The following is a 23,357-nucleotide window of genomic DNA, read 5'->3' as shown; positions in this document are numbered from 1 at the left end:
CCCTGTGTGGCCCCTGCGGGTGAGTCATGTACCTTCTCAAGACCTGTTAAGTAATAAACTTCTCTATTTCAATTTCTTTTGTGGTCTTTCATTGAACTGCAGCTCACCATGGCACCCTGGGCTCCATTCAACAAACGTTCATCTAACAAAGTCACAATAACGCACCATGGTGCAGTGCAAAAGCATTGAGCACTGAGTCACACAGACCTCTGTTAGGCTCACAGCCCTGACACACAACTAGTTGTGTGGTCTAGATAAGCCTCTGAGGCTCCGATTTCTAATCTGTAAAGGTGTGAAAATAATACCCATCTCACAGGGTTGTTGTGAGACTTGAACAAGAACACTTGGCACATGTAGGTCTTAATAAATATTAATTTCTTTTTCCTTACTCTTAGTGTGCCAAAAAACAAAGGCATGGATTTGTGTAGTAAGGGAGGGCAAGTTAAGAATATAGTATGATACTACTTAAAACTGCATTATTTGTTTCTGCTAGGGTACAGTACAATAATCTGCCCCACAGGAGAATTTATTTATGTTAACTGAAATTTAAGAACTGAATTGGCAGCTTTTTTTAACTTACCATATTAAAATTTAGATTTTCGTCAACCCATGCTTTTGCCTCTTCAAATTCGTCTTTCATTTTCATAATAAAAAGTGTATCTAGGGCATCTACTATTGTTGCTCCTTGGATATTACCTGAAAATATCAGAAAAATATTTACTCAGTAAAACACCTTTGACAGATCCATACATGCACATTGACCACACCTTGGAAAGGAAGTGGATAATACTGAATTTACTGGTAAACAAGAATACTGAACACAGTCTAAACATCTTTCAGTGAAAGAAAATTGAAAAGTTGCATCGAAACCAAACTAAAAACTATCACAGGCTATAGATTGGTACACTAATCTTTAAAGTCTCTTCTGAGTTGCAGAAAATGAATCTCTTAGAAATTTCATTTGGGATTGCATTCTCTAGCAAGAAAAAAAAAAAAAAGACCTGAAACCAAGGAGCAACACACTTATTAATTTTAATGTAATTACATCAAAGTGCACCTGTGCAAAACTCTTTGACTATAATTAGATCTAAAATTGTTTAGTGATAGCTCTAAGAAACCATTACTCAAAAATGGAATTCTACCCCCTCTTTTTGCAGCCCTGACTGATCCTAACTTCTCCTCCCATCCTCCTAGCCAGTCGTGACTCTCATGTATTTCCTCTGAACTCCCTCGGCAGGAAGTCTTTACATTGCTCTTGCACTCACCACTTTTTGTCTTCCATTATAACTACTTTTATGCATCTCCTTTTAGTCTGTAAACTTCCTTAGAATAGAGAAGTCATGTCTTATTCACCTCCACATTCCATACTAAGAGAATCAGTATGTTTTTAAGGCTTAATAATAAATTAAAAAACTATCACTGTATTAACAGAGAGCCAACTAATCTCTTCGATAAAGACTATGGTGGGCTTCCCTGGTGGCACAGTGGTTGACAGTCCGCCTGCCGATGCAGGGGACACGGGGTCGTGCCCCGGTCCGGGAGGATCCCACATGCTGTGAAGCGGCTGGGCCCGTGAGCCATGGCCGCTGAGCCTGCGCGTCCGGAGCCTGTGCTCCGCAATGGGGAGAGGCCACAGCGGTGAGAGGCCCGCGTCCCGCAAAAAAAAAAAAAAAAAGACTATGGCAAATTTACACAAAACTGCCGTCTTAATACTATGAACAACTTATAGAGATAAAAGCAAAAATAGAATTAAAAATTTTTTAAAGTTATAGTAAACAATAAAAAATTAAGACCTTTGAGTCTGCATGAAGTTTCTGAGTTTCTCTCTTCAATTCCTACCTCCCATCACCCACGTTAACTAGTCACCGTGTCCTCAAAAACACTACTCTAGTAACATCCGAAATCACTTGTACTGCCACGACTCCAGGTGTGGCTCTTTTCATCTCTAAAGTGTGTCACTGTGATCGACCAGCCAGCCTTTTCCCCACTCTTCCAGCTCTCCCTAACCATTCCTGCAATGCCTTTCTCCCTACCAGAGAGCCTATGGTTCTTCAGAACTTCCTATGAATATCTATTGAACCACCTGGTGCTTTGATAATTCACTATCTACACACACGTCTTCTGCACTAGGTCATGAACTTTGCAGAGACTTGTATTGTGTTTCTTAACACCAGTGCTGGAAAGAGAGCCAAACACATGGAAGGTCCTAAATAAATGGAAAAGCATAATGGGGTGATTAGGAGCAGACTCTGACCTTAGCCACATGTGGGTTCAAGTCCCAGCTCAGCCAGTTAGTAGGTGGCTAACACTGGGCAAGCTGTTCTCTCAGCTTCGTATTTCTCATCTATAAAATACATATAATAATGAGGTTAAATGAGAAGATGCACAAATGGCACGTGGCACATAGTGTCAGCTGATACTGTTGTTATATGATTTGATACTATTTAACACCTTTAGTTAAAGTATAGAAAGTCACCTTTTCTATGGTGAATTCAGAAGCATCAGACCAAGGTTCCCTCCTCTTCATCCTGTTACTTATAGACAAAATTGTGGGAACTGAAGAGGAATTGAGTTCAGTGAGAAGGGCATTGGGTAGCTCTGTGACCCAAGGAATCTACCTAACACTTCTGTTACCTAGCACCTCCACGATGGGAATGTTTTTAATACCTAGAGTACTCATCACAGAGGGATGCTGTGAGGACCAAAAGCAATAAAATGATGCCAAAGTGGATAAATGGAAGTTTAAATAACTGACGACTCCATCCTCACTTTCTCTTGCACTGCACAAACAGGAGAAATTTAGAGCCAATGTTGAGAGTCACTGAGATACAGTGAAGGTCACCACGGCTGGCTGCCTTGGCCAGCTTATTGATAAAGACACAGCTTTTACCTGACAGGAAGCAGTTAATGCAGCCAACAAATGCTCCTCTGCTTGGTACCACATGGGAGCTGAAAATCACGATACTGTGCCCATATCCATTAAATAAGGATCTCTGGAAGTGTGCCCCAGGCATCAGTATTTTTTCAAGGGATGCAGGTGGTTCTAAAGTGCAGCCAGTGCTCTATCTGAAGGACACACTACGCACATTCCCTGCAGACACCTCCATCAGGTATGCAAGTTTCCTAGCAACACAGTCTGGAGGATCACACAAACTTTTTCCATCACCCACAAGTTCAGTCGATTGGAGAGAAGTTACTGTCAGTAAGGAGCCAAAGCACATTCTACTCACCAAACAAACTGCTTGAATGGCCTCCTTTTGATACAGGCTTCAGTTCATTTTTTCCCCAGGCATAACGTTTATAATTATTCCAAGCATGTTTCATCATCTGAGAAAAGAAATGAAAACGGGATTATATTTTGAATTTGAGATGTTTTTGTTTCAAAATAGATCATATATTGAAGACCTAAAGGTTAAAACATGAAAACTCACTGCTTTGTTAAAAGGATGATAATTAAAAGGGTGACAAAGGGTATGAATAAGCTGGAACACACACATAACACACAAATACACATCATCCCTCTATGTTTACAAGTGGAGATTTTTTTAATCCATTTAATCCTATTTCATATACATATTTTCAAAAGTCAGTTCTCAGCAACAGAAACTTAGCTTATCATAAAAGGATGAACCATTCTTACATTTATCTATTTCATCCTCATGATGCATTAAATCTGCAAAGACTGCATACTTAAAATTCACATTTTTGCATAAGGTTCTCTGTACTTAGTATATAGACAAATATTCAAAAGTTATGACTTTAAACACTTTGATGTATCTTGACCAAGTCTATATGGAGAAATACTTTTAAATATCTATAGGAAATGAAAAAAAGAAACTCTACGGGTATACATAGATTTTGGAAAACTTCAGCTTAGTATAATTAATCTTTAATTGCATACATATCTGTGTATACATATGTAACTGAAGACTAATTCTACATATTCCCAACCTAGACTCCTTGTACCAGGAATGTTTTTAAAGTCCCAAACTCTCTGCCATAAATCAGTTGTATACCTTTTTAAATTTTAACAAAATTAATTTATCTACATATAATGAAAACCAATCAATTTCTCCTGACTTACAGACTAATTTCTGACCTATTGTGCTAGATATTAACTCTGGCAGAAAGTGAATAATTTTCAAGGGGAGAAATTGTTCTCTAAGAGCCTATCAAAGTTATACAAAAATTTGTATAACTATTGTGTAATAGTTGTACAAATTTTTTTCAGTGACTCCAAGAATAGACTGTAGATAATTATTTTTGCATACTTTTTTTTAAAAGGGTTGAGGACTCCTCACCTGTCTAGAATTTATTCATGCCACTATTCCCAATCCATTAGCAACAGTAATTAAAATATGGACATAATCTGGAAATATTCTAATCTGGCTCCATATTTTAAAATATCTTAAAAAGCATCACATAAAGTTATAAATACTATGTAAAGGCTGTTTCTCACTAAAAATCTGCAGTGAGATCAATACAATTTTATTAATAAGAAAGTCTTCATATGTCCCTGAAAACAATAATGCACATCTTTCTTTAATCAATTTGTATATTTTCTTCCTATCTCACCAGTACTGCTACTAATAATAGCTACCAAAAAGTCTGTACTATCTGGTGGGTACTCTGCTAAATGCTTTAAATTCAGTATTCAATTCTTGTTATAACGTTATGAAATGCGTTGTATTATCTTTGTTTGGTAGATGAAGAAACTGAGACTTCTAGAAGTGAAAACACGAACAACTTTACTCAAAGTCATGACATTTCTCCACAGCTGTGGAGCCAGGGTTCATCCCTGTGTTGGCCTGACTCCAAAGCCTGACTTCATCACTCTAATCAGGGTTAGGCAGCCTGACATCTGAGGTAGAAAGATTAAAACAGGCCTAAATTCCATGTTGATTAGGATTTCAAACTCCATACTGAAACCCTAATAAAAAAAAAGATAAACTGAAAACAAACCAAAGATTTTTGTTTGAATTTTATTTTTTCCTGAATATTCATATTTGCATTGGTCATACAGCTAACAATGGCATTAACCATACACTGCATCAACTTCCTTTAATGAGTCGGCAACAGAATCTTCCTTTGATGAATGAGATTGCTGATCTTCTAACAATCAATAGAATGTGTACATCGTAGTGTTTTTGAGATTTTCTCTTATAAATTAATTTTGTTGGAAAGTATAAAAGGTTTGAAGGTAAAATAACCTGATTTATAATCCCTATCGTATCACCAATTAGTCTCATAATCATGGATGAGTCAGAGTTTTGCGAGACTTTATCTGAAAACTTGGGATTGTAATTCCTCACAGGGTGCATGTAAGGATTACACGAGCATGGCCTGTGTGACGGCTCACGGCACACATGGCGAATAGTCACACGCTTATTGAATTTTAAGCCTATATTGAGATCAATTAAATTCACATCACAGAAACAGAAACCAATGAGCCTCTGAAAAGACTAGGTACATGAACACTAGGTATAAAAACACCTTGAGATTACATCTCAATTTGACTTGGTTTTCCCATTAAATGTACTGTATTTGGTAAACTCTTCATTCCTATTCCAAGGATAAATTCAGAAGCTTTTGGAATACACCTGATGCAAGAACAGGAAAAAAAAAATGTTATGATGATTTGTTTCAGCTCCAAGTCTGAATCGAAACCAGTGCCATGTACTATTAATAACTCAAAGACAGCATAAAACTTTCCTCTAGAAGACTGTTGTCAAAAATGATCATTTATACAACGTACCACTAGAACAGAACCTCGCTGAGTTACCACTGTAGTACATACTAACTTTCCTTATCTCCTTTTCCCCAAAGAGAAAATCTGACACCAACTGCTTATCTGCCTACATTTCAAAAGTTGCTGTGACCCGTTTCTCAAAATGGGCTCCCATCCCATGGGATTTCTATGTGCAAAGTTAGAAAAGAAAAAGAAAACAATGTGGTCAAAGTGCCCTGTATGGAGCTCTAAGAGTGGTTTCTCCAAGAATCTGTGAAATGAGGAACAGCCATATTGGTCATGGATTCCAGTGGCTGGTCACCTCTGGAAATGATTTACCACTTTAAAGCCAAATAAGACTTCATGTGTGTGTTTGTGTCTGTGTGTGTGTAGAACAACAATGAGATTAAATTCACAGGTCATATATACAATCAACTTCGTAACTCAGATTTATGACATACAAATATTTGAAAGCATCAAAATGCTACTAGCCTCTAATTTTACAGTATTAAGCCACTAGCCAGCTAAGGGACCATGAGAATGAAAGCATTTACTCTTTCCAGACTCAGTATGCTCAGCAGCTGACAGGACAAGAAGGTCACTTTTAAAATTCAACTACAAAGATGTCCATAGATAGGATTAATCCTTCATCTTCATAGGCTCCTTCATTTTGTTTTGTAGTCTTTCATCACTCTAATCAGGGTTAGGCAGCCTGATATCTGAGGTAGAAAGATTAAAACAGGCCTAAATTCCATGTTGATTAGGATTTCAAACTCCATACTGAAACCCTAATAAAAAAAAGATAAACTGAAAACAAACCAAAGATTTTTGTTTGAATTTTATTTTTTCCTGAATATTCATATTTGCATTGGTCATACAGCTAACATACAGTGTGAAGGGAAATAAATGAGATTTTGTAGCAGTAATCCTTTGTTTTGACCCAGAGAAGCTGGAATTAGGCATGAAATATCCAAAAAATAGCACGACTTCTCCTTGACTCTATGCTTATTGAAGAGTCTTTGATTAGCACTTTGTTATCAATTGGCATCAGGGCTGCGTAATTAGTGCCACTTATTGAGTGTCCGCTACACCATGCGTGATAAGATGCTAAAGGACTAGCAGGGAAATGTACATGAGTCTATCATGCTTATAATCTAATAGATAAGATGGAAGCTTAACGTTTTCCCTTCTTACACACTCACAAATGTTTATAAATATGAGAACAATAAGAAAAGCAATTAAATGTTGTGCATAACTCCATGAAATGATGCTCAACAACACTAATCATTAGAGAAATGCAAATCAAAACCACAATGAGGTATCGCCTCACACTGGTCAGAATGGCCATCATCAAAAAGTCTACAAACAATAAACGCTGGAGAGGGTGTGGAGAAAAGGGAACACTCCTACACTGTTGGTGGGAACGTAAATTGGTACAGCCACTATGGAGAACAGTATGGAGGTTCCTTAAAAAACTAAAAATAGAGCTACCATATGATCTAGCAATCCCACTCCTGGGCATATATCTGGAAGATGAAAACTCTTAATTTGAAAAGATATGTGAACCCCAATGTTTACAGTGGCACTGTTCACAATAGCCAAGACATGGAAAAACGTCTATCAACAGATGAACAGATAAAGCAGATGTGTTATATATATACAATGGAATATTATTCAGTCATTAGAAAGAAGTAAGGCCATTTGCAGCACCATGGATGGACCCAGAAATTATCCTACTAAGTGAAGTCAGAGAAAAACAAGTATCATATGATATCAATTATATGTGGAATCTAAAGAAATGATACAAATGAACTTATTTACAAAACAGAAACAGAGTCATGGACATTGAGAACAAACCTATGGTTCCCAAAGGGGAAGGGTCGGGCAGGGACAAATTAGGAGTTTGGGCTTAACAGATACACACTACCATATATAAAACAGATAACAAGGACCTACTGGACAGCACAGGGAACGATATTCAGTATCTTGTAATAAAGTATAATGGAAAAGAATCTGAAAAGATTCAGTTAAAGTGATATAACTGAATCACTTTGCTGTACATCTGAAACACAACACTGTAAATCAAATATACTTCAATTTTTAAAAAATTTTGTAACTAACAGTTTGTTTCAATTTTATGTCCTAATCAAGGGCATGGGAAGCAATGAATAAAGAAAACTACGCTTGAATTTCCCCAGGTATGTGTAGATTTCATAACCTACGTTTTTGTTGCTAAGAACTACCCTTAGCAAATGTTTTTATTTACTGATTCTTTAATCACATGATCTTAAGTTGCTCATAAGGCACATTAAAAATCTTTTTGAAAATCTCACTTTTTTTTTTCCAGACAGGTTTGATGAGGATTTGGGGCTTTCACTGCCTCTTTTAAAAAGCACACAAGTTCAAGTCCCACTTACAGGGCCATCCTGTGAGGTCTTATACAAAATCTCTATAGTCTGACCCAGTGATCTGGGTCCCTGGGCCCACTGACTTACCCAGGGCCTGGTGCCTGACCCACAGGGAGACAACTGAGGGCTGGCCATGAGCCTTCGAGGTGAGGCACCCGCAGTGTGACACTCTCTCCAATGGATGGACCAACCCAATCATCTACTCTACCTAGGGGAGTATAACTGGGAGATAGTCACAGAGAATCCGGAGGCCAGAGAGTGATGCAGAAGCAGAGAAGTACAAATACATAAAGAAAAAAACCCACAAGAAAGAGTCACGAAGCAGTTGAAACCATGAGGGAGACGGAAGGCAAGGAGAGAAAAATAAGAAACTGGGAAGCAGGTATGGGGTGCTCAGTTAGTTACTTGGTGCCCCAGGGGGAATTATGTTAGGTTTGTAGAGCCTCTGTAAAACAGCAAACTATGCTGCTGAATGCTGACTGTTGATGAATTATCTTCCTCTCCTCCATGAGGCATGGCTCTTTGCCTGCTGAGACTGTTTACTTACTTCCCCGTGTGTCCTTATAGAAAATCCTCTTGTTTACTGAGGAGGAATGTATAAGAACGGTCACAGGAGCAGGCATCTAACAAACTGGGTTCATATCTGAGCTCTGCCATCATCGGTGTGACTCTAAGTGAGATAATTAATCTCTCTGAGCCCACTTTCCACACCCATTAAAGGTAAATAAATAAAACTACCAGTCCAGTGGCACTCACATTCCCGCTGTCCTAGAGGACATGAAGGAGCCGTATCCGGTTCAGCCGAGGACTAGGGTAGGGGTCAGTCTACCGCCCTGATTGCTGAACTGGAAATTGGTGGCCTTCGCTCTTAAAATTATACTTACAATGGATGCTTGGAACGACACTGATTTTAAATGCCTGTCAGTAGTTTCCACCAAACTTTGTCTGACATTACTTGATTATCCCATGAAAGAAAGTAACGTCTGAAACTTCCAGATAAAAATCTCAACACAACACATTTTCAGGATCACTGTATCAATCTTTTCTTTCATCTTTGGTGGAACAGGGAAATGGAAGAAAGGAAACAAGATTAAAAAGTATTTTCAGGGAATCAAGTCACAGCTTCACCAAACCCTCGCTTATCCACTGGAAAAAAAATTTCTAGATATGTGAACACGCGACAACCATCTTGCCGCCCCCTTCCTCTTATCTGGTGTGGTCCTGCTCCCTACATTTCCCTGTGGGAATGAAGACCGAGAGTGAGCCAGCAGGAGACCCTGGGCTGAGGATGCCATCCCAGGGAGCAAGGCAAGGCAGGTGGGCTTCAGCTGGGGGAGCCGGAGCCCTGCTGCCTGAGGGCCTGATCTCTCAGACTCTCAGTTTCTCATCTTTAAAAACAATAACTGAAGGAAACCAACGTCCCTCTGAGGTGCAGGATGTTAACAGTGGAGGAGGTGCTGTGAACCTAAAACTGCTCTAAAAATGAAAGTCTGTATCCAAAAAAAAAAAAAAGAGAGAGAGAGAGAGAGAGAATAGCATTGTCTTCCTCACATCATGGTCTGGAGATCAAATCTGATAATGTCTGGCTGGAGGGAGACATCCAAAGAGTGTTCCTGGCCTTCATGCACATCTCCGCCTCACCGCCCCACCAGGTGCAGGAGTTAAACAGAGATAAGGGAGAGCAGTGCAAAGGAAAGCAGACACTGTGCTACACTCACAGCAGACAGGGCAATTCAGGGAGAGAGAAATTAACAGGGTAGGAAAGAGGTCAATGTCACTGAGAGGTGACAGAACATAGAGCATGGTATAACTCTGCACTCCCAGACACTGCAAGCCTGGAGCCTACCACAATTACAGGCGTTTAGCATCCTCTTACCCTAAACGGTAGTAGGACGCCACCTAAGACAGTACTGGGAAGATCCTCCCCTTAACACAGTGTCCTGGGAAAGCCCAGAGTCCAGCCACCTTCTATCTGTCCTCACCCAGAATGGAGAAAAACCCTCCCAGCCGTGATAGTTTCCAATTTTACCCCGTATCAAATTAAAACACTCATTCAGCACCTTGCTCAATTCATCTCTTTCGAAAGCTGAAATATATTAGTTCTCTCTCCCCTTCCCCAAGGCTGTTAAGGTATTCTATTTCCAAGGTTCTTTTTCCCAAAGTCACAATGACAATTACTACTTATTGAGTACTTATCGGTGGCAGGGCGTGAATTACAAAGATGATAGAGTAAGGGTGCCAGATTTAGGAAATAAAAACCTTGCGTGGGACACACACATACTAAAATAGCATTTATGTTTATCTGACATGCAAATTTAACAGAGTCCTGTATTTCATCCAGCAGCCCTAGTAGAGAGGGATAGGACACACTGAATCCTTGGTTCTGTGTCCAGGGCCAGCTCCCTGGATTGTGCCCTGCTCTGCCTTGGGCTCAAAAGAGGGACTGAAAATTCAAGGGCCAGACAGAAATAGAATGGCCAGGTCTAGGGCAACTGGAAATGACAGGGAATGAGGCCAAACAAGAGTGGAGGCCCTGGCTAAAGCCATTTAAAAAAATATTCTTAAATAAAAAATACTAAGCTTGCCTTCAAGGTTTGAGCCAGGTTTTCCAGGGGTCTAGAAAAAAAAACAGTATGTTAGCTAAGGGGAAAAAGCATCCGTGAGCCACAGATGGCCCACAGACCAGCCGTCTGCACTGCAAGCCCTGGTTTCTGGGCACATGTCTAGACCTGACTGCTCTGTGCTTAGTAGGCCTGTGGGCATGTCGCTTCCCTCTGGCCCTCTCCCCTAGCTCAGGGAGCAGTGCCCAGCCCACTTCTGAGCCAGGCTGCCTTCTGTGCGTGCTCTTGACTGTCCAGGGCCTGCCAGGACATCAGTGCTGACTCTACCAAGAATTAGTGAGGCCCTCGAGACCTGAGATGTACAAAGCATTATGCACACACCTCTCAGCAATCCTCTTCCTGCTGGATGAGTGGTAGGTTCACACTTCAGAAAGCATTTATAATTCTAAATCCTACACTGTTCTACAAGTGAAACTGAAGAAGCTGTAAAGGAGAAAGTGCCTTAACTTTGTCCAACACTTGTAAGGCACTGGGAGGCGAACCTGATAACAATTTACCACACACTTAATCCTCCTTAATACCTCTGGGGTATTACTACCCCATTTTACAGATGAGGAAGCAGGGGCCCAGCATAGCACAAAGGAAGAGCGAGGCGTCAAACTCTCTCATTCTGATTCTTTTCCCTGCATCACTTAGGATGCCTTGACTTTTTTGCTGCTTGCAAAACTTAAGACGGTCAGCCACAGCCTCCGAGCTCTTCTGCTGCTCCATGCGCAGGGCCAGCCCTACCTGGGGTACAAAGAGACGCAGCTGGGCCTGGCAGCAAAACGGCACACACCAAGTTGGGCTTGTAAACTGGCTCCAGGAAAGGACCTGGCAGCACCAGCTTTTCTTGCCTGCATTGTACCCTTTAACCCTCAGGACCCTCCTTCCCTCCAATTCAGCTCTCTCTCCAGCTCTGTCTCCCAACTCTTCTCCTCTGGCTGTGCAGGCTACTTGGGCAGACAAGATGGCTCTGCCCTGCTCCGACCCTGCCCGTCCCTGGATTTATGGAGAACTGTGAATCCCTCTCCTCCACACCAAGCTGCTGACTGTGCTGACAGCTGCTCTCTTCAGCTGCGGTATTTCCTGAGCTTTATCACCACCACCAGAGCTAAGGGTGGCCAGTTTTTCTTTCCTCTTCTCCACTACTCTACTGCTTATTTTTTGTCTCTGTGTGCAATTTGTTACCATGCATCCCAGGCTGCCTCATAACCAAGGAGGGGATAGATACGTGTTCATATTTTCTTCAGATTCAGATGTCCTGAATTCTCCCACAGCCAATTTAGTATACTTTCTTTTTAAAGATAGCAGGAGATATATAAAGGAGTAATTATTTAATGCTAACATTGTATGAACACTAATGGGCTAATAAACATTAACTCCCAATGAATTGAAAGAGCAGTTAGAGCAGTAATCTCTTTTGAAAAAGACTCAGAATGCCTGATAAAGCCAGTTTTAAAAAATGAGAATTCCAGTTAATTGCCACTTGTAGAGGACAGATTGTCCTGTTTCTAAGAAGAATCTCACACTCCTGAGAAAAAGTCAGTTTTTCTAGGTCTAGCTCAGAGAATTGGGTTATATGCTAGTTAATGGTTCTCTTTCTTTGTGACCAAATTCTGACATTATTTTATAAAACTCTGTGCTATTACCAAATGGAAGAGGGTAGAGGACACCCCTCAAAACCCCAAAACTTGACTAAAATGTAAGTATATAACTCTAAAATATTCGAAGAGATAGTCATTTCACATCTCAAAAGTTGGCCATTAGAAAAACACTTGTTCATATGTGACTATCTAGTATATTTCTTTTTTGGAAAGCAGTACTGTTGGTGAGAATGTTTTCTTTACATAGAGAAAAGCTCTCGATCAGCCAAGGGTCTATGACTTGCTGTTATTTACTTCTCAAAAATATCCGTCTCATAGTTAATGATTGTAGTCTCTTTCCACAGAAGTTGTCACTCGAGTTTAAACACTCAACGTCAGGGTTTTTGTTGTTTGTTTGGTTGATTTTTAATTGATCTAAAACTGCCTTTGTTAGATTACCCCTGCTAAGTAAGAACTAGCCGGCTAGCAAGTGGGCCTTTGCAGGCCAGATGCCAGCTGATCTTCCCTGCCCGGTCCCCAGGCAAAGACCTAGCAGAGCTTTCCCAAACCTGGGAAACATCAGCAACTACAGATCTTTCCTGGCAGTTAAGAGAAAATGATATCCCCTGATGTGATATCATGAAACTCCCTTTATTCTAAGAAGGAAGTCTAAAAAACATATCCACATAGGAAATAAATACTATCCTCATCAGTGAGTATCTTACCTCAAAAGATTTTTTTTTTAGTTTTAATATTTGTAATAATAAAGCAAGTCCAAACATTCTTTTAACTCATGCATGTCATTTCTACAGCTTCAGATTTTCACTACATTTATCTTTTTTCCAGTAGTGACACAATAATGTTTTAGAACAAGTATGCTCTCCTTTAAGGGATTTGTTTATAAGATTTGTCAAGTTCACGAAGACTAATAAACTTAAAATTTTTCTTTTAATATTCCTTTTTTAAACATTACAAATACTATGAAGTTAGAACATAATTAATGAGAAATGAAAAAGTTAGCAAAAATTCTCTAAAAAAATTGCTAATGAGCAAAAGTTAGAGATATTTGCCTTTTAAAATTATGTTCTTTTCTTCTTATTCTTTTAAGCAAGCAAAGTAGCCCTAGAGAGTCAAGACCTGTTCTCCTTCAGTTATCAAGAGGAGAGCTGCAGGATACAGCATTTCTTTTCCTTTTTTTCTTTTGTGTGTATGTTCTTTTAATAGACTTTATTTTCGTTTATAGCAGTTTTAGGTTCACAGCAAAATTGAGCAGAAAGTACAGAGATTTTCCATATACCCCCTACCCACACACCATACCACCTCCCCTACTACTAATATCATGTTCCAGAATGATACACTTGTTACACTGGTGAGCCAACACTGACACATCACCAGAAGTCCACAGTTTACACTAAGATTGTTAATGTACATTCTGTGGGTTTTGGCGAATGTATAATGACTTGCATCCATCATTATATTATCATACAGAATAGTTTCACTGCCCTAAAAATCCTCTGTGCTCCCCCTTTTCTTCCCTCTCCCCTACCCTACCCTACAACCACTGATCTTTTTACTGCCTCCATAGTTTTGCCTTGTCCAGAATGTTGAAATCATATAGTATGTAGTCTTTTCAGACTGGCTTCTTTCACTTAGTAAATATGTACTTAAAGTTCCTCTATGTCTGAATTTTCATGGCTTAGTAGCTCATTTCTTTTTAGCACTGACTAATATTCCATTGTCTGCATGTCTCACAGTTTATTTAACCATTTACCTTCTGAAGGACATCTTGGTTGCTTCCAAGTTTTGGCAATTATGAATAAAGCTGTTATCAATAGGAGAGTTGCAGGGAAGAGTGTTCCCTTTTCAAATTAAAACCAGAAATCACTATTTTCTTAACAAGGATTACAAATTATAATTTTGTAAGTTATTACTTCTTGAAGGTAAAATTCGTACATATATATTGGTTACAAAATGTCACATATTACAGGGAAATTTTTCTTAAACTTCTGAAATGATTACCCGTAAAATTGTCCACTATTAGTAAATAGTTGGGGCACTCCTTGTCATTCAAGATTCCATAATTTTATATTATGAAAGTAATCCTTTTGTATACTGCAGATCACAGTTTTAAACATTATCAGAGCATATCAATAATGAAAATGTTTTATAAAAGGTGCTATTTTGAAACTTACTTATGAAATGTAATATTTATGTATACTAAATATCAAAAATGCTAGTTCCTAAGTATAAACTTGCAGTAGCAACTAGTGCTTCTATAAGACTTAAAATCCATAATTAGTGTGTCACAAAAAGGTACTTATCCTTAATAGAAAGGGCCAGCATTTATTGAACACTCACATGTCAGGAAATATGTAAAGCATTTACATATTCTCTCAGTCCCTCACAACAATCTTACAAGGAAAGTAGTCTCCTCACTGAGAGTCCCATTGCACAGATGAAGAAATCAAGAGGTTAAATAATTTTCCCAAGGTCAGCCCTTTAGCAGGGGTGGAGGTTGTCTCTGAATTTAGGCTGACCCTGAAGCCTGTACACTGTACTGAGCTAAAGATGTGACCCATGCAATCGGGGAAATGTGCCTTCCAAATAAGCTTCTAAACAAACCGTTAACTCATGTTATTGATATACATATTTGCATGCTTTCTATTACCTATTTAATTATTTGAGATAAACTCAACTTTCAGTAGTGAGACTTCAGAAACATGCCATGCAAAACCACCTTCCCATCTTTCCTTTTCTGAAAACTTTGCTGACACAGGAGAGAAACATTAAATATATTGGTAGATTAAGGAATTAAAATGAAAATGAGAATATCTCTTGCTTCTGATGGCCTGTGGAAAAGCCTATCTTACATACATTGAAAAAGAATTTTGCTTTACATACATTTGAACATCTACAGTTTCCTTCCAGTGAAGTTCATCTCCACTTGAGCATCCTACAGTGGATCATAACCTTTATTCTTGGTCTCATAGTATATGACGCTTCTTCACCAAGAAAACACACCAATAGTTTTGTTTTTTGGCAATTGAAAAAAGACATTTTAGTTTAAATGTCAACAGCATTCTATAAATTGCCCCTACATTGGCAATAATATCAGATTTCTTTCTAAATACCTACCAAAAAAGTATAGCAATGCTGATTATTTTTCAATGCTCTTTCTACTATAGTTTTATTTAAACTTCTACTATGTTACTAATGTTATTAATGAAGATGGCAAACAATTATTTTGGAGTATATGTGGTAACACTGTTAAGGCAAGCAATCATACCTAGTACGGTTGTATCACTGCCACCCTATAAGCCATATTTTCTATGGGTTGAAGATAATCTGAGATGTTCTGTAAGTGGCGGCAAGTATTTCCTGGATCTGAAAATGTATTACTCTAACCATTCTGTTAGAACTTTAAATTCTGATAAGGCTAGATTTTTTTTTGGTAGAAAGAGATAATCATCATTCATTCTACAGTTGCTGGATGGCAAGTGCACAGAATTAAATATATGCCAGGTTCAGTGACCTGGTAAAAGTAGACGGTATTACTTAGTATTAGTTTTGGAATGACTTCCAATTTTGTTCAGCTATTTCACGGCTTAAAAATTGGGCAAAGACCTTCATAGATTTAAGAAGGAAAAAAAGTGCCAAGTTTATCAGCAGAGGTCAAATTATTTCACTATTCAGAAAGACTACATAAAGTACAAAACAATAATAAAAATGGGAAAATTATGAATATACATTCTACCTGTCGCAGACTGATTCACTCCACACCCAAATCTCCTTCTGCCTTGCCTGTCCTTGGAAGAGAAGCTGTAAAAGCCGAATGTGTGCTTCCCTAATCTCTCTACAGCTAGAGGTAGCTATGTGACAAAGCTCACATCAGTGAGATGTTTGTTAAGGTCTGTCAACAGCCCTGTTGTCCCTCTTCTTTCTTCCTTGAATGGAGGTGTGATGCAGGTAGATGTGCTGTCACAGTGGCAGTTCTGCTACCATAAATGAGTGAAAACCCAGAACTACAGAGACATCATCCTGATGGAAGAGACCGTGACAGCCCGCCCTGTTCTGTTTTAAGTTCAAACTACAGTTATTTTATTACTTAACTCATTGATTACCAATCACTAATGAATTTAACATTTGAGTAGCTATCCTTTGGTTGTCTTTTAAAAACCTGAGTGACGAGATCAAAACTGGACTTACACCATACCCCAACCTGGGGAAAGAGGAAGTTTTTCTCTGGATTATTTCTTTTCATAATACTGTTTGGTAGCTGAAACTACTCTAAAGGTTTGATCAGAACAGTTGTATAATAATAAATAGTACAATTTATCAAAGAAATTATGGTAGTTGAGACCTTTGTTCAAGCTTTAAAAGACCGGTATGGGTGAAGGGGATGGGCATCAATGATTAAAAAAAGAAAAAGTATGTAGTCAGGATTCCTGGATTCACCCAGAAAACAGTAACTTCATGGGACAATGTCAGTTGTTTTCCTCCACCCTACTTGAAAAAAGTAAAATATTTGTTCAAAATGGGATAAAATATTCAAGTAAATATTGTTATCAAAGAAGAGGATTATGTTATATTTTTGAATGAAAATCTCAAATATTAGTTCAGGCATCTTCTATAATAGAACTTATCCACAGTGCTGGTAAAAACTGAATTACCCTAAGAGTTGCATCCCATTCTTGTTAAGCTATCTGAAAAGGGCTCTGGTTAAAAAAAATATAAAATAGTACATACTAAATATTGTGCTTCTGGTGAGTAAAACTAACTATATGAGTTGAAATGTTTAATTTTTATGTACTTTTATGGAGCACCATAGCTGACTTATAATTTCTTTCTCTCAAGTGAAAAATTTATCTCCCTTAAATATGTGTCCCATTTACCACTGCAACAAAACAAATAAAATACCTAGGAATAAACCTACCTAAGGAGACAAAAGACTTGTATGCAGAAAACTATAAGACACTGATGAAAGAAATTAAAGACGATACAAACAGATGGAGAGATATACCATGTTCTTGGATTGGAAGAATCAACATTGTGAAAATGACTATACTACTCAAAGCAATCTACAGATTCAGTGCAATCCCTATCAAACTACCAATGGCATTTTTCACAGAACTAGAACAAAAAAATTCACTTTGTATGGAAACACAAAAGACCCCGAATAGCCAAAGCAATCCTGAGAAAGAAAAACGGAGCTGGAGGAATCAGGCTCCCTGATTTCAGACTATACTACAAAGTTACAGTAATCAAGACAGTAAAGGCACTGGCACAAAAACAGAAATACAGATCAATGGAACAGGATAGAAAGCCCAGAGATAAACCCATGCACATATGGTCACCTTATCTTTGATAAAGGAGGCAAGAGTATACAATGGAGAAAAGACAGCCTCTTCAATAAGTGGTACTGGGAAAACTGGACAGCTACATGTAAAAGAATGAAATTAGAACACTTCCCTAACACCATACACAAAAATAAACTCAAAATGGATTAAGGACCTAAATGTAAGGCCAGACACGATAAAACTTTTAGAGGAAAACATAAGCAGAAAACTCTATGACATAAGTCACAGCAAGATCCTTTTTGAGCCACCTCCTAGAGAAATGGAAATAAAAATAAACAAATGGGACCTAATGAAACTTCAAAGCTTTTGCACAGCAAAGGGAACCATAAACAAGACGAAAAGACAACCCTCTGAATGGGAGAAAATATTTGCAAATGAAGCAACTGACAACGGATTAATCTCCAAAATATACAAGCAACTCATGCAGCTCAATATGAAAAAACAAGAAATCCAATTAAAAAATGGGCAAGAGACCTAAATAGACATTTCTCCAAAGAAGATATACAGATTGCCAACAAACACATGAAAGGATGCTCAGCATCACTAATCGTTAGAGAAATGCAAATCAAAACTACAATGAGGTATCACCTCACACCAGTCAGAATGGCCATCATTAAAAAATCTACAAACAATAAATGCTGGAGAGGGTGTGCAGAAAAGGGAACCCTCTTGCACTGTCAGTGGGAATGTAAACTGATACAGCCACTATGGAGAACAGTATGGAGGTTTCTTAAAAAACTAAACATAGAACAACCGTATGACTCAGCAGTCCCATTACTGGGCATATACCCTGAGAAAACCATAATTCAAAAAGAGTCATGTGCCACAATGTTCATTGCAGCTCTATTTACAATAGCCAGGACATGGAAGCAACCTAAGTGTCCATCGACAGATGAATGGATAAAGAAGATGTGGCGCATATATACGATGGAATATTACTCAGCCATAAAAAGAAATGAAATTGAGCTATTTGTAGTGAGGTGGATGGACCTAGAGTCTGTCATACAGAGTGAAGTAAGTCAGAAAGAGAAAACCAAATACTGTATGCTAACACATATATATGGAATCTAAAAAAAAAAAAAAAAAAAACAATGGTTCTGAAGAACCTAGAGGCAGGACAGGAATAAAGACACAGACCTAAAGAATGGACTTGAGGACACGGGGAGGGGGAAGGGTAAGCTGGGATGAAGTGAGAGAGTGGCATGGACACATATACACTACCAAATGTAAAACAGCTAGTGGGAAGCAGCCACATAGCACAGGGAGATCAGCTCGGTGCTTTGTGACCGCCTGGAGGGGTGGGATAGGGAGGGTGGGAGGGAGATGCAAGAGCGAGGGGATATGGGGATATATGTATACATATAGTTGATTCAGTTTGTTATACAGCAGATACTAACACAACATTGTAAAGCAATTATGCTCCAATAAAGATGTTAAAAAAATGTGTGTGTGTATATGAAAGAACACAACTTTTTGCTGTTTTATTATAACTACACCAAATCTTGTTTAAAATAGGTCAGTATATTTGTGATCTTCAACTACTGATTTCCATATAAACTGACTGTTTTGTACTACATATTTTCTTCTCATTGTTTGAACAATATTGGGATTCCACATCCTTCATTTCTGAAAACAAGACTGTTGTTCCAAATAGTATGACCTTCTACCACCAACAGAAAATACCTTCCTAGCCCTGAATATAAAATACTGTCCTTGGCTTAAGACTCTCTAACTTGGTTTAGAATATCCTTGTCTAAAATGCTTCTCCGAAGGAGGAGGATATTCTGCCTTCTCCCAGGGTGGTCTGTCAGGATTTATGAGGGATCTGTCCCTCCTGCCTGCTTCCTTAGCCCTGTCTCAGAAGGATACCCTCCCAGGAACTAACTACTCATTTAAAAATTTTACTGGCAAAGATCTGAGGTCCTGAAATGTAATAATAGATCAAACACGCAACCTGCAAATGTGTACCCTGGGCAATAATGAGGGTGATGCAGTAGGCTCAGCCTCCGACACACCGGCCAGCTCCTGGAGGATGTGCTCTCACAGAAAGAAGCAGATGAAACCTGTCAGCCAGGCAGAGAGCAAATTCCAGAACAGATTCAGTGGGGCAGTGGGGTGCAACTGCTCTGCTCTCCTCATACTGGACTCTCTGGACTCCAACTCCCAACTTCATTCCCACCTGTTCCTTTGTGCCAGACTGAACTGTTCATTCCTTTCATGAACATGTGCGTGCCTATAGTTACAAGGCCTGTGCTACATTCACTTTCTGTCCACAAGGGGCTAACCTGTGCACGGCTGTATGTCTGTGTGGTAAGTCTTACCAGTGTTACTAAGTGCTGTAATTCTGGTTCCACTGTTTTCTCCTCTCTCTGACTTGGACCTCTGGGTCCTGGGCTCTGCTCAGCTTAGACCCAGGACTACTGTGATATGCCTTGCTGGTGATATTCTTTGGAACCCAGACTCACACCTCAGCTCTATTCTCAGGACTCCTGGTAACCAGCTCCTGTACAGGAACTGTCTTCCTAGCATGACTTCTACCTTCAGCCCAGTCCCCTCAAGTCACTGCCCTAGTCCATCACAAAAAAATGCCATTCTACATGTTTACACGAGCAAGAGGCATGGTCCTGTGATTGCTGCTGAGCTAAGCCTGCTTACCAAAGTTCTTTCCATAGCAGAACATGTGTAACTGTCGATTCATTGTAATCCAAGGTCCCTTTCTCCCAGATCAACTAATTCTCGATGGAGAAACTTAAGCATTTCCCTATGTTTCACTGGTAAAGCTGTTAAAGAGTTTTTCTGAGTCTTCATCACAAGGCTCTGAATTATGAAGCGGCAAAATAAAATTTGGGTAAGTCATTTCAAAATTGAAGGAAGGCCTTAACTTGTTTTCAACTGCTATGTAGCTTGATCTTTTAATGCTCAAAGATGCCACCAAGCCATATTGAGGTGGTCACTGATGGACACGACTCTCCATTGTAACAGCCTGAGATCATAGGACATGAGCTGGACTTTGTCCAAACCCTTGAAAGATGCCAATTACTTTTTTTTTTTTAAACATCTTTATTGGGGTATAACTGCTTTACAATGGTGTGTTAGTTGCTGCTTTATAACAAAGTGAATCAGTTATACATATACATATATTCCCATATCTCTTCCCTCTTGCATCTCCCTCCCTCCCACCCTCCCTATCCCACCCCTCCAGGCAGTCACAAAGCACCGAGATGATCTCCCTGTTCTATGCGGCTGCTTCCCACTAGCTATCTACCTTATGTTTGGTAGTGTATATATGTCCATGCCTCTCTCTCGCTTTGTCACAGCTCACCCTTCCCCCTCCCTATATCCTCAAGTCCATTCTCTAGTAGGTCTGTGTCTTTATTCCTGTCTTACCCTTAGGTTCTTCATGACATTTTTTTTCTTATATTCCGTATATATGTGTTAGCATACAGTATTTGTCTTTCTCTTTCTGACTTACTTCACTCTGTATGACAGACTCTAGGTCTATCCACCTCATTACAAATAGCTCAATTTCGTTTCTTTTTATGGCTGAGTAATATTCCATCGTATATATGTGCCACATCTTCTTTATCCATTCATCCAAAGATGGGCACTTAGGTTGTTTCCATCTCCGGGCTATTGTAAATAGAGCTGCAATGAACATTTTGGTACATGACTCTTTTTGAATCATGGTTTTCTCAGGGTATATGCCCAGTAGTGGGATTGCTGGGTCATATGGTAGTTCTATTTGTAGTTTTTTAAAGAACCTCCATACTGTTGTCCATAGTGGCTGTACCAATTCACATTCCCACCAGCAGTGCAAGACTGTTCCCTTTTCTCCACATCCTCTCCAGCATTTATTGTTTCTAGATTTTTTGATGATGGCCATTCTGACTGGTGTGAGATGATATCTCATTGTAGTTTTGACTTGCATTTCTCTAACGATTAATGATGTTGAGCATTCTTTCATGTGTTTGTTGGCAGTCTGTATATCTTCTTTGGAGAAATGTCTATTTAGGTCTTCTGACCATTTTTGGATTGGGTTGTTTGGTTTTTTGTTATTCAGCTGCATGTAAATTTTGGAGATTAATCCTTTATCAGTTGCTTCATTTGCAAATATTTTCTCCCATTCTGAGGGTTATCTTTTGGTCTTGTTTATGGTTCCCTTTGCTGTGCAAAAGCTTTGAAGTTTCATTAGGTCCCATTTGTTTATTTTTGTTTTTATTTCCATTTCTCTAGGAGGTGGGTCAAAAAGGATCTTGCTGTGATTTATGTCATAGAGTGTTCCGCCTATGTTTTCCTCTAAGAGTTTGATAGTTTCTGGCCTTACATTTAGCTCTTTAATCCATTTTGAGCTTATTTTTGTGTATGCTGTTAGGGAGTGATCTAATCTCATACTTTTACATGTACCGGTCCAGTTTTCCCTGCACCACTTATTGAAGAGGCTGTCCTTTATCCACTGCACATTTCTGCCTCCTTTATCAAAGATAAGGTGACCATATGTGCGTGGGTTTATCTCTGGGCTTTCTATCCTGTTCCATTCATCTATCTTTCTGTTTTTATGCCACTACCATACTGTCTTGATTACTGTAGCTCTGTAGTATAGTCTGAAGTCAGGGAGCCTGATTCCTCCAGCTCCATTTTTAGTTCTCAAGATTGCTTTGGCTATTCGGGGTCTTTTGTGTTTCCATACAAATAGTGAAAGTTTTTGTTCTAGTTCTGTGAAAAATGCCATTGGTAATTTGATAGGGATTGCATTGAATCTGTAGATTGCTTTGGGTAGTAGAGTCATTTTCACAATGTTGATTCTTCCAATCCAAGAACATGGTATACCTCTCCATCTATTTGTATCATCTTTAGTTTCTTTCATCAGTGTCTTATAATTTTCTGCATACAGGTCTTTTGTCTCCTTAGGTAGGTTTATTCCTAGATATTTTTGTTGCAATGGTAAATGAGAGTGTTTTCTTGATTTCACTTTCAGATTTTTCATCATTAGTATATAGGAATGCCAGAGATTTCTGTGCATTAATTTTGTATCCTGCTACTTTATCAAATTCCTTGATTAGCTCTAGTAGTTTTCTGGTAGCATCTTTAGGATTCTCTATGTAGAGTATCATGTCATCTGCAAACAGTGACAGCTTTACTTCTTCTTTTCCAATTTAGATTCCTTTTATTTCCTTTTCTTCTCCGATTGCTGTGGCTGAAACTTCCAAAACTGTTGAATAAGAGCGGTGAGAGTGGGCAACCTTGTCTTCTTCCTGATCTTAGTGGAAATGCTTCCAGTTTTTTACCATTGAGGATGATGCTGGCTGTGGGTTTGTCATATATGGCCTTTATTATGTTGAGGAAAGTTCCCTCTATGCCTACTTTCTGGAGGGTTTTTTATCATAAATGGGTGTTGAATCTTGTCAAAAGCTTTCTCTGCAGCTATTGAGATGATCATATGATTTTTATCCTTCAATTTGTTAATATGGTTTATCACATTGATTGATTTGCGTATATTGAAGAATCCTTGTATTCCTGGAATAAACCCCACTTGATCATGGTGTATGATCTTTTTTTTTTTTGATCTTTTTAATGTACTGTTGGATTCTGTTTGCTAGTACTTTGTTGAGGATTTTTGCATCTATGTTCATCAGTGATATTGGCCTGTAGTTTTCTTTCTTTGTGACATCCTTATCTGG

The 23,357-nt window shown here is 38.8% G+C and overlaps 1 protein-coding gene across 9 annotated transcripts in view; it reads right to left on the bottom strand.

Moving 5' to 3' along the window:
• MAN1A1 (mannosidase alpha class 1A member 1) overlaps positions 1-23,357 on the bottom strand; it is a 204,711-nt gene that overhangs the window by 153,859 nt on the left and 27,495 nt on the right. For all 9 annotated transcript variants that reach the window (XR_004352483.1, XR_004352485.1, XR_004352487.1 and 6 more), the window contains exons 3-4: positions 3,231-3,327; positions 581-696 (exon numbers count right to left, since the gene is read on the bottom strand). Coding sequence is in view for 3 of the 9 variants with exons in the window: in XM_032650906.1 (XP_032506797.1) it covers positions 581-696; positions 3,231-3,327 (213 nt within the window). In the remaining 6 variants the exon portion in view is untranslated. The remainder of the gene's footprint in view (positions 1-580; positions 697-3,230; positions 3,328-23,357) is intronic.

Source organism: Phocoena sinus, chromosome 12 (assembly GCF_008692025.1).
Source record: "Phocoena sinus isolate mPhoSin1 chromosome 12, mPhoSin1.pri, whole genome shotgun sequence".
Taxonomy (NCBI): domain Eukaryota; kingdom Metazoa; phylum Chordata; class Mammalia; order Artiodactyla; family Phocoenidae; genus Phocoena; species Phocoena sinus.
The sequence above is the reverse complement of the archived record's forward strand: the minus strand, read 5'-3'. Positions and strand labels throughout refer to the sequence as shown.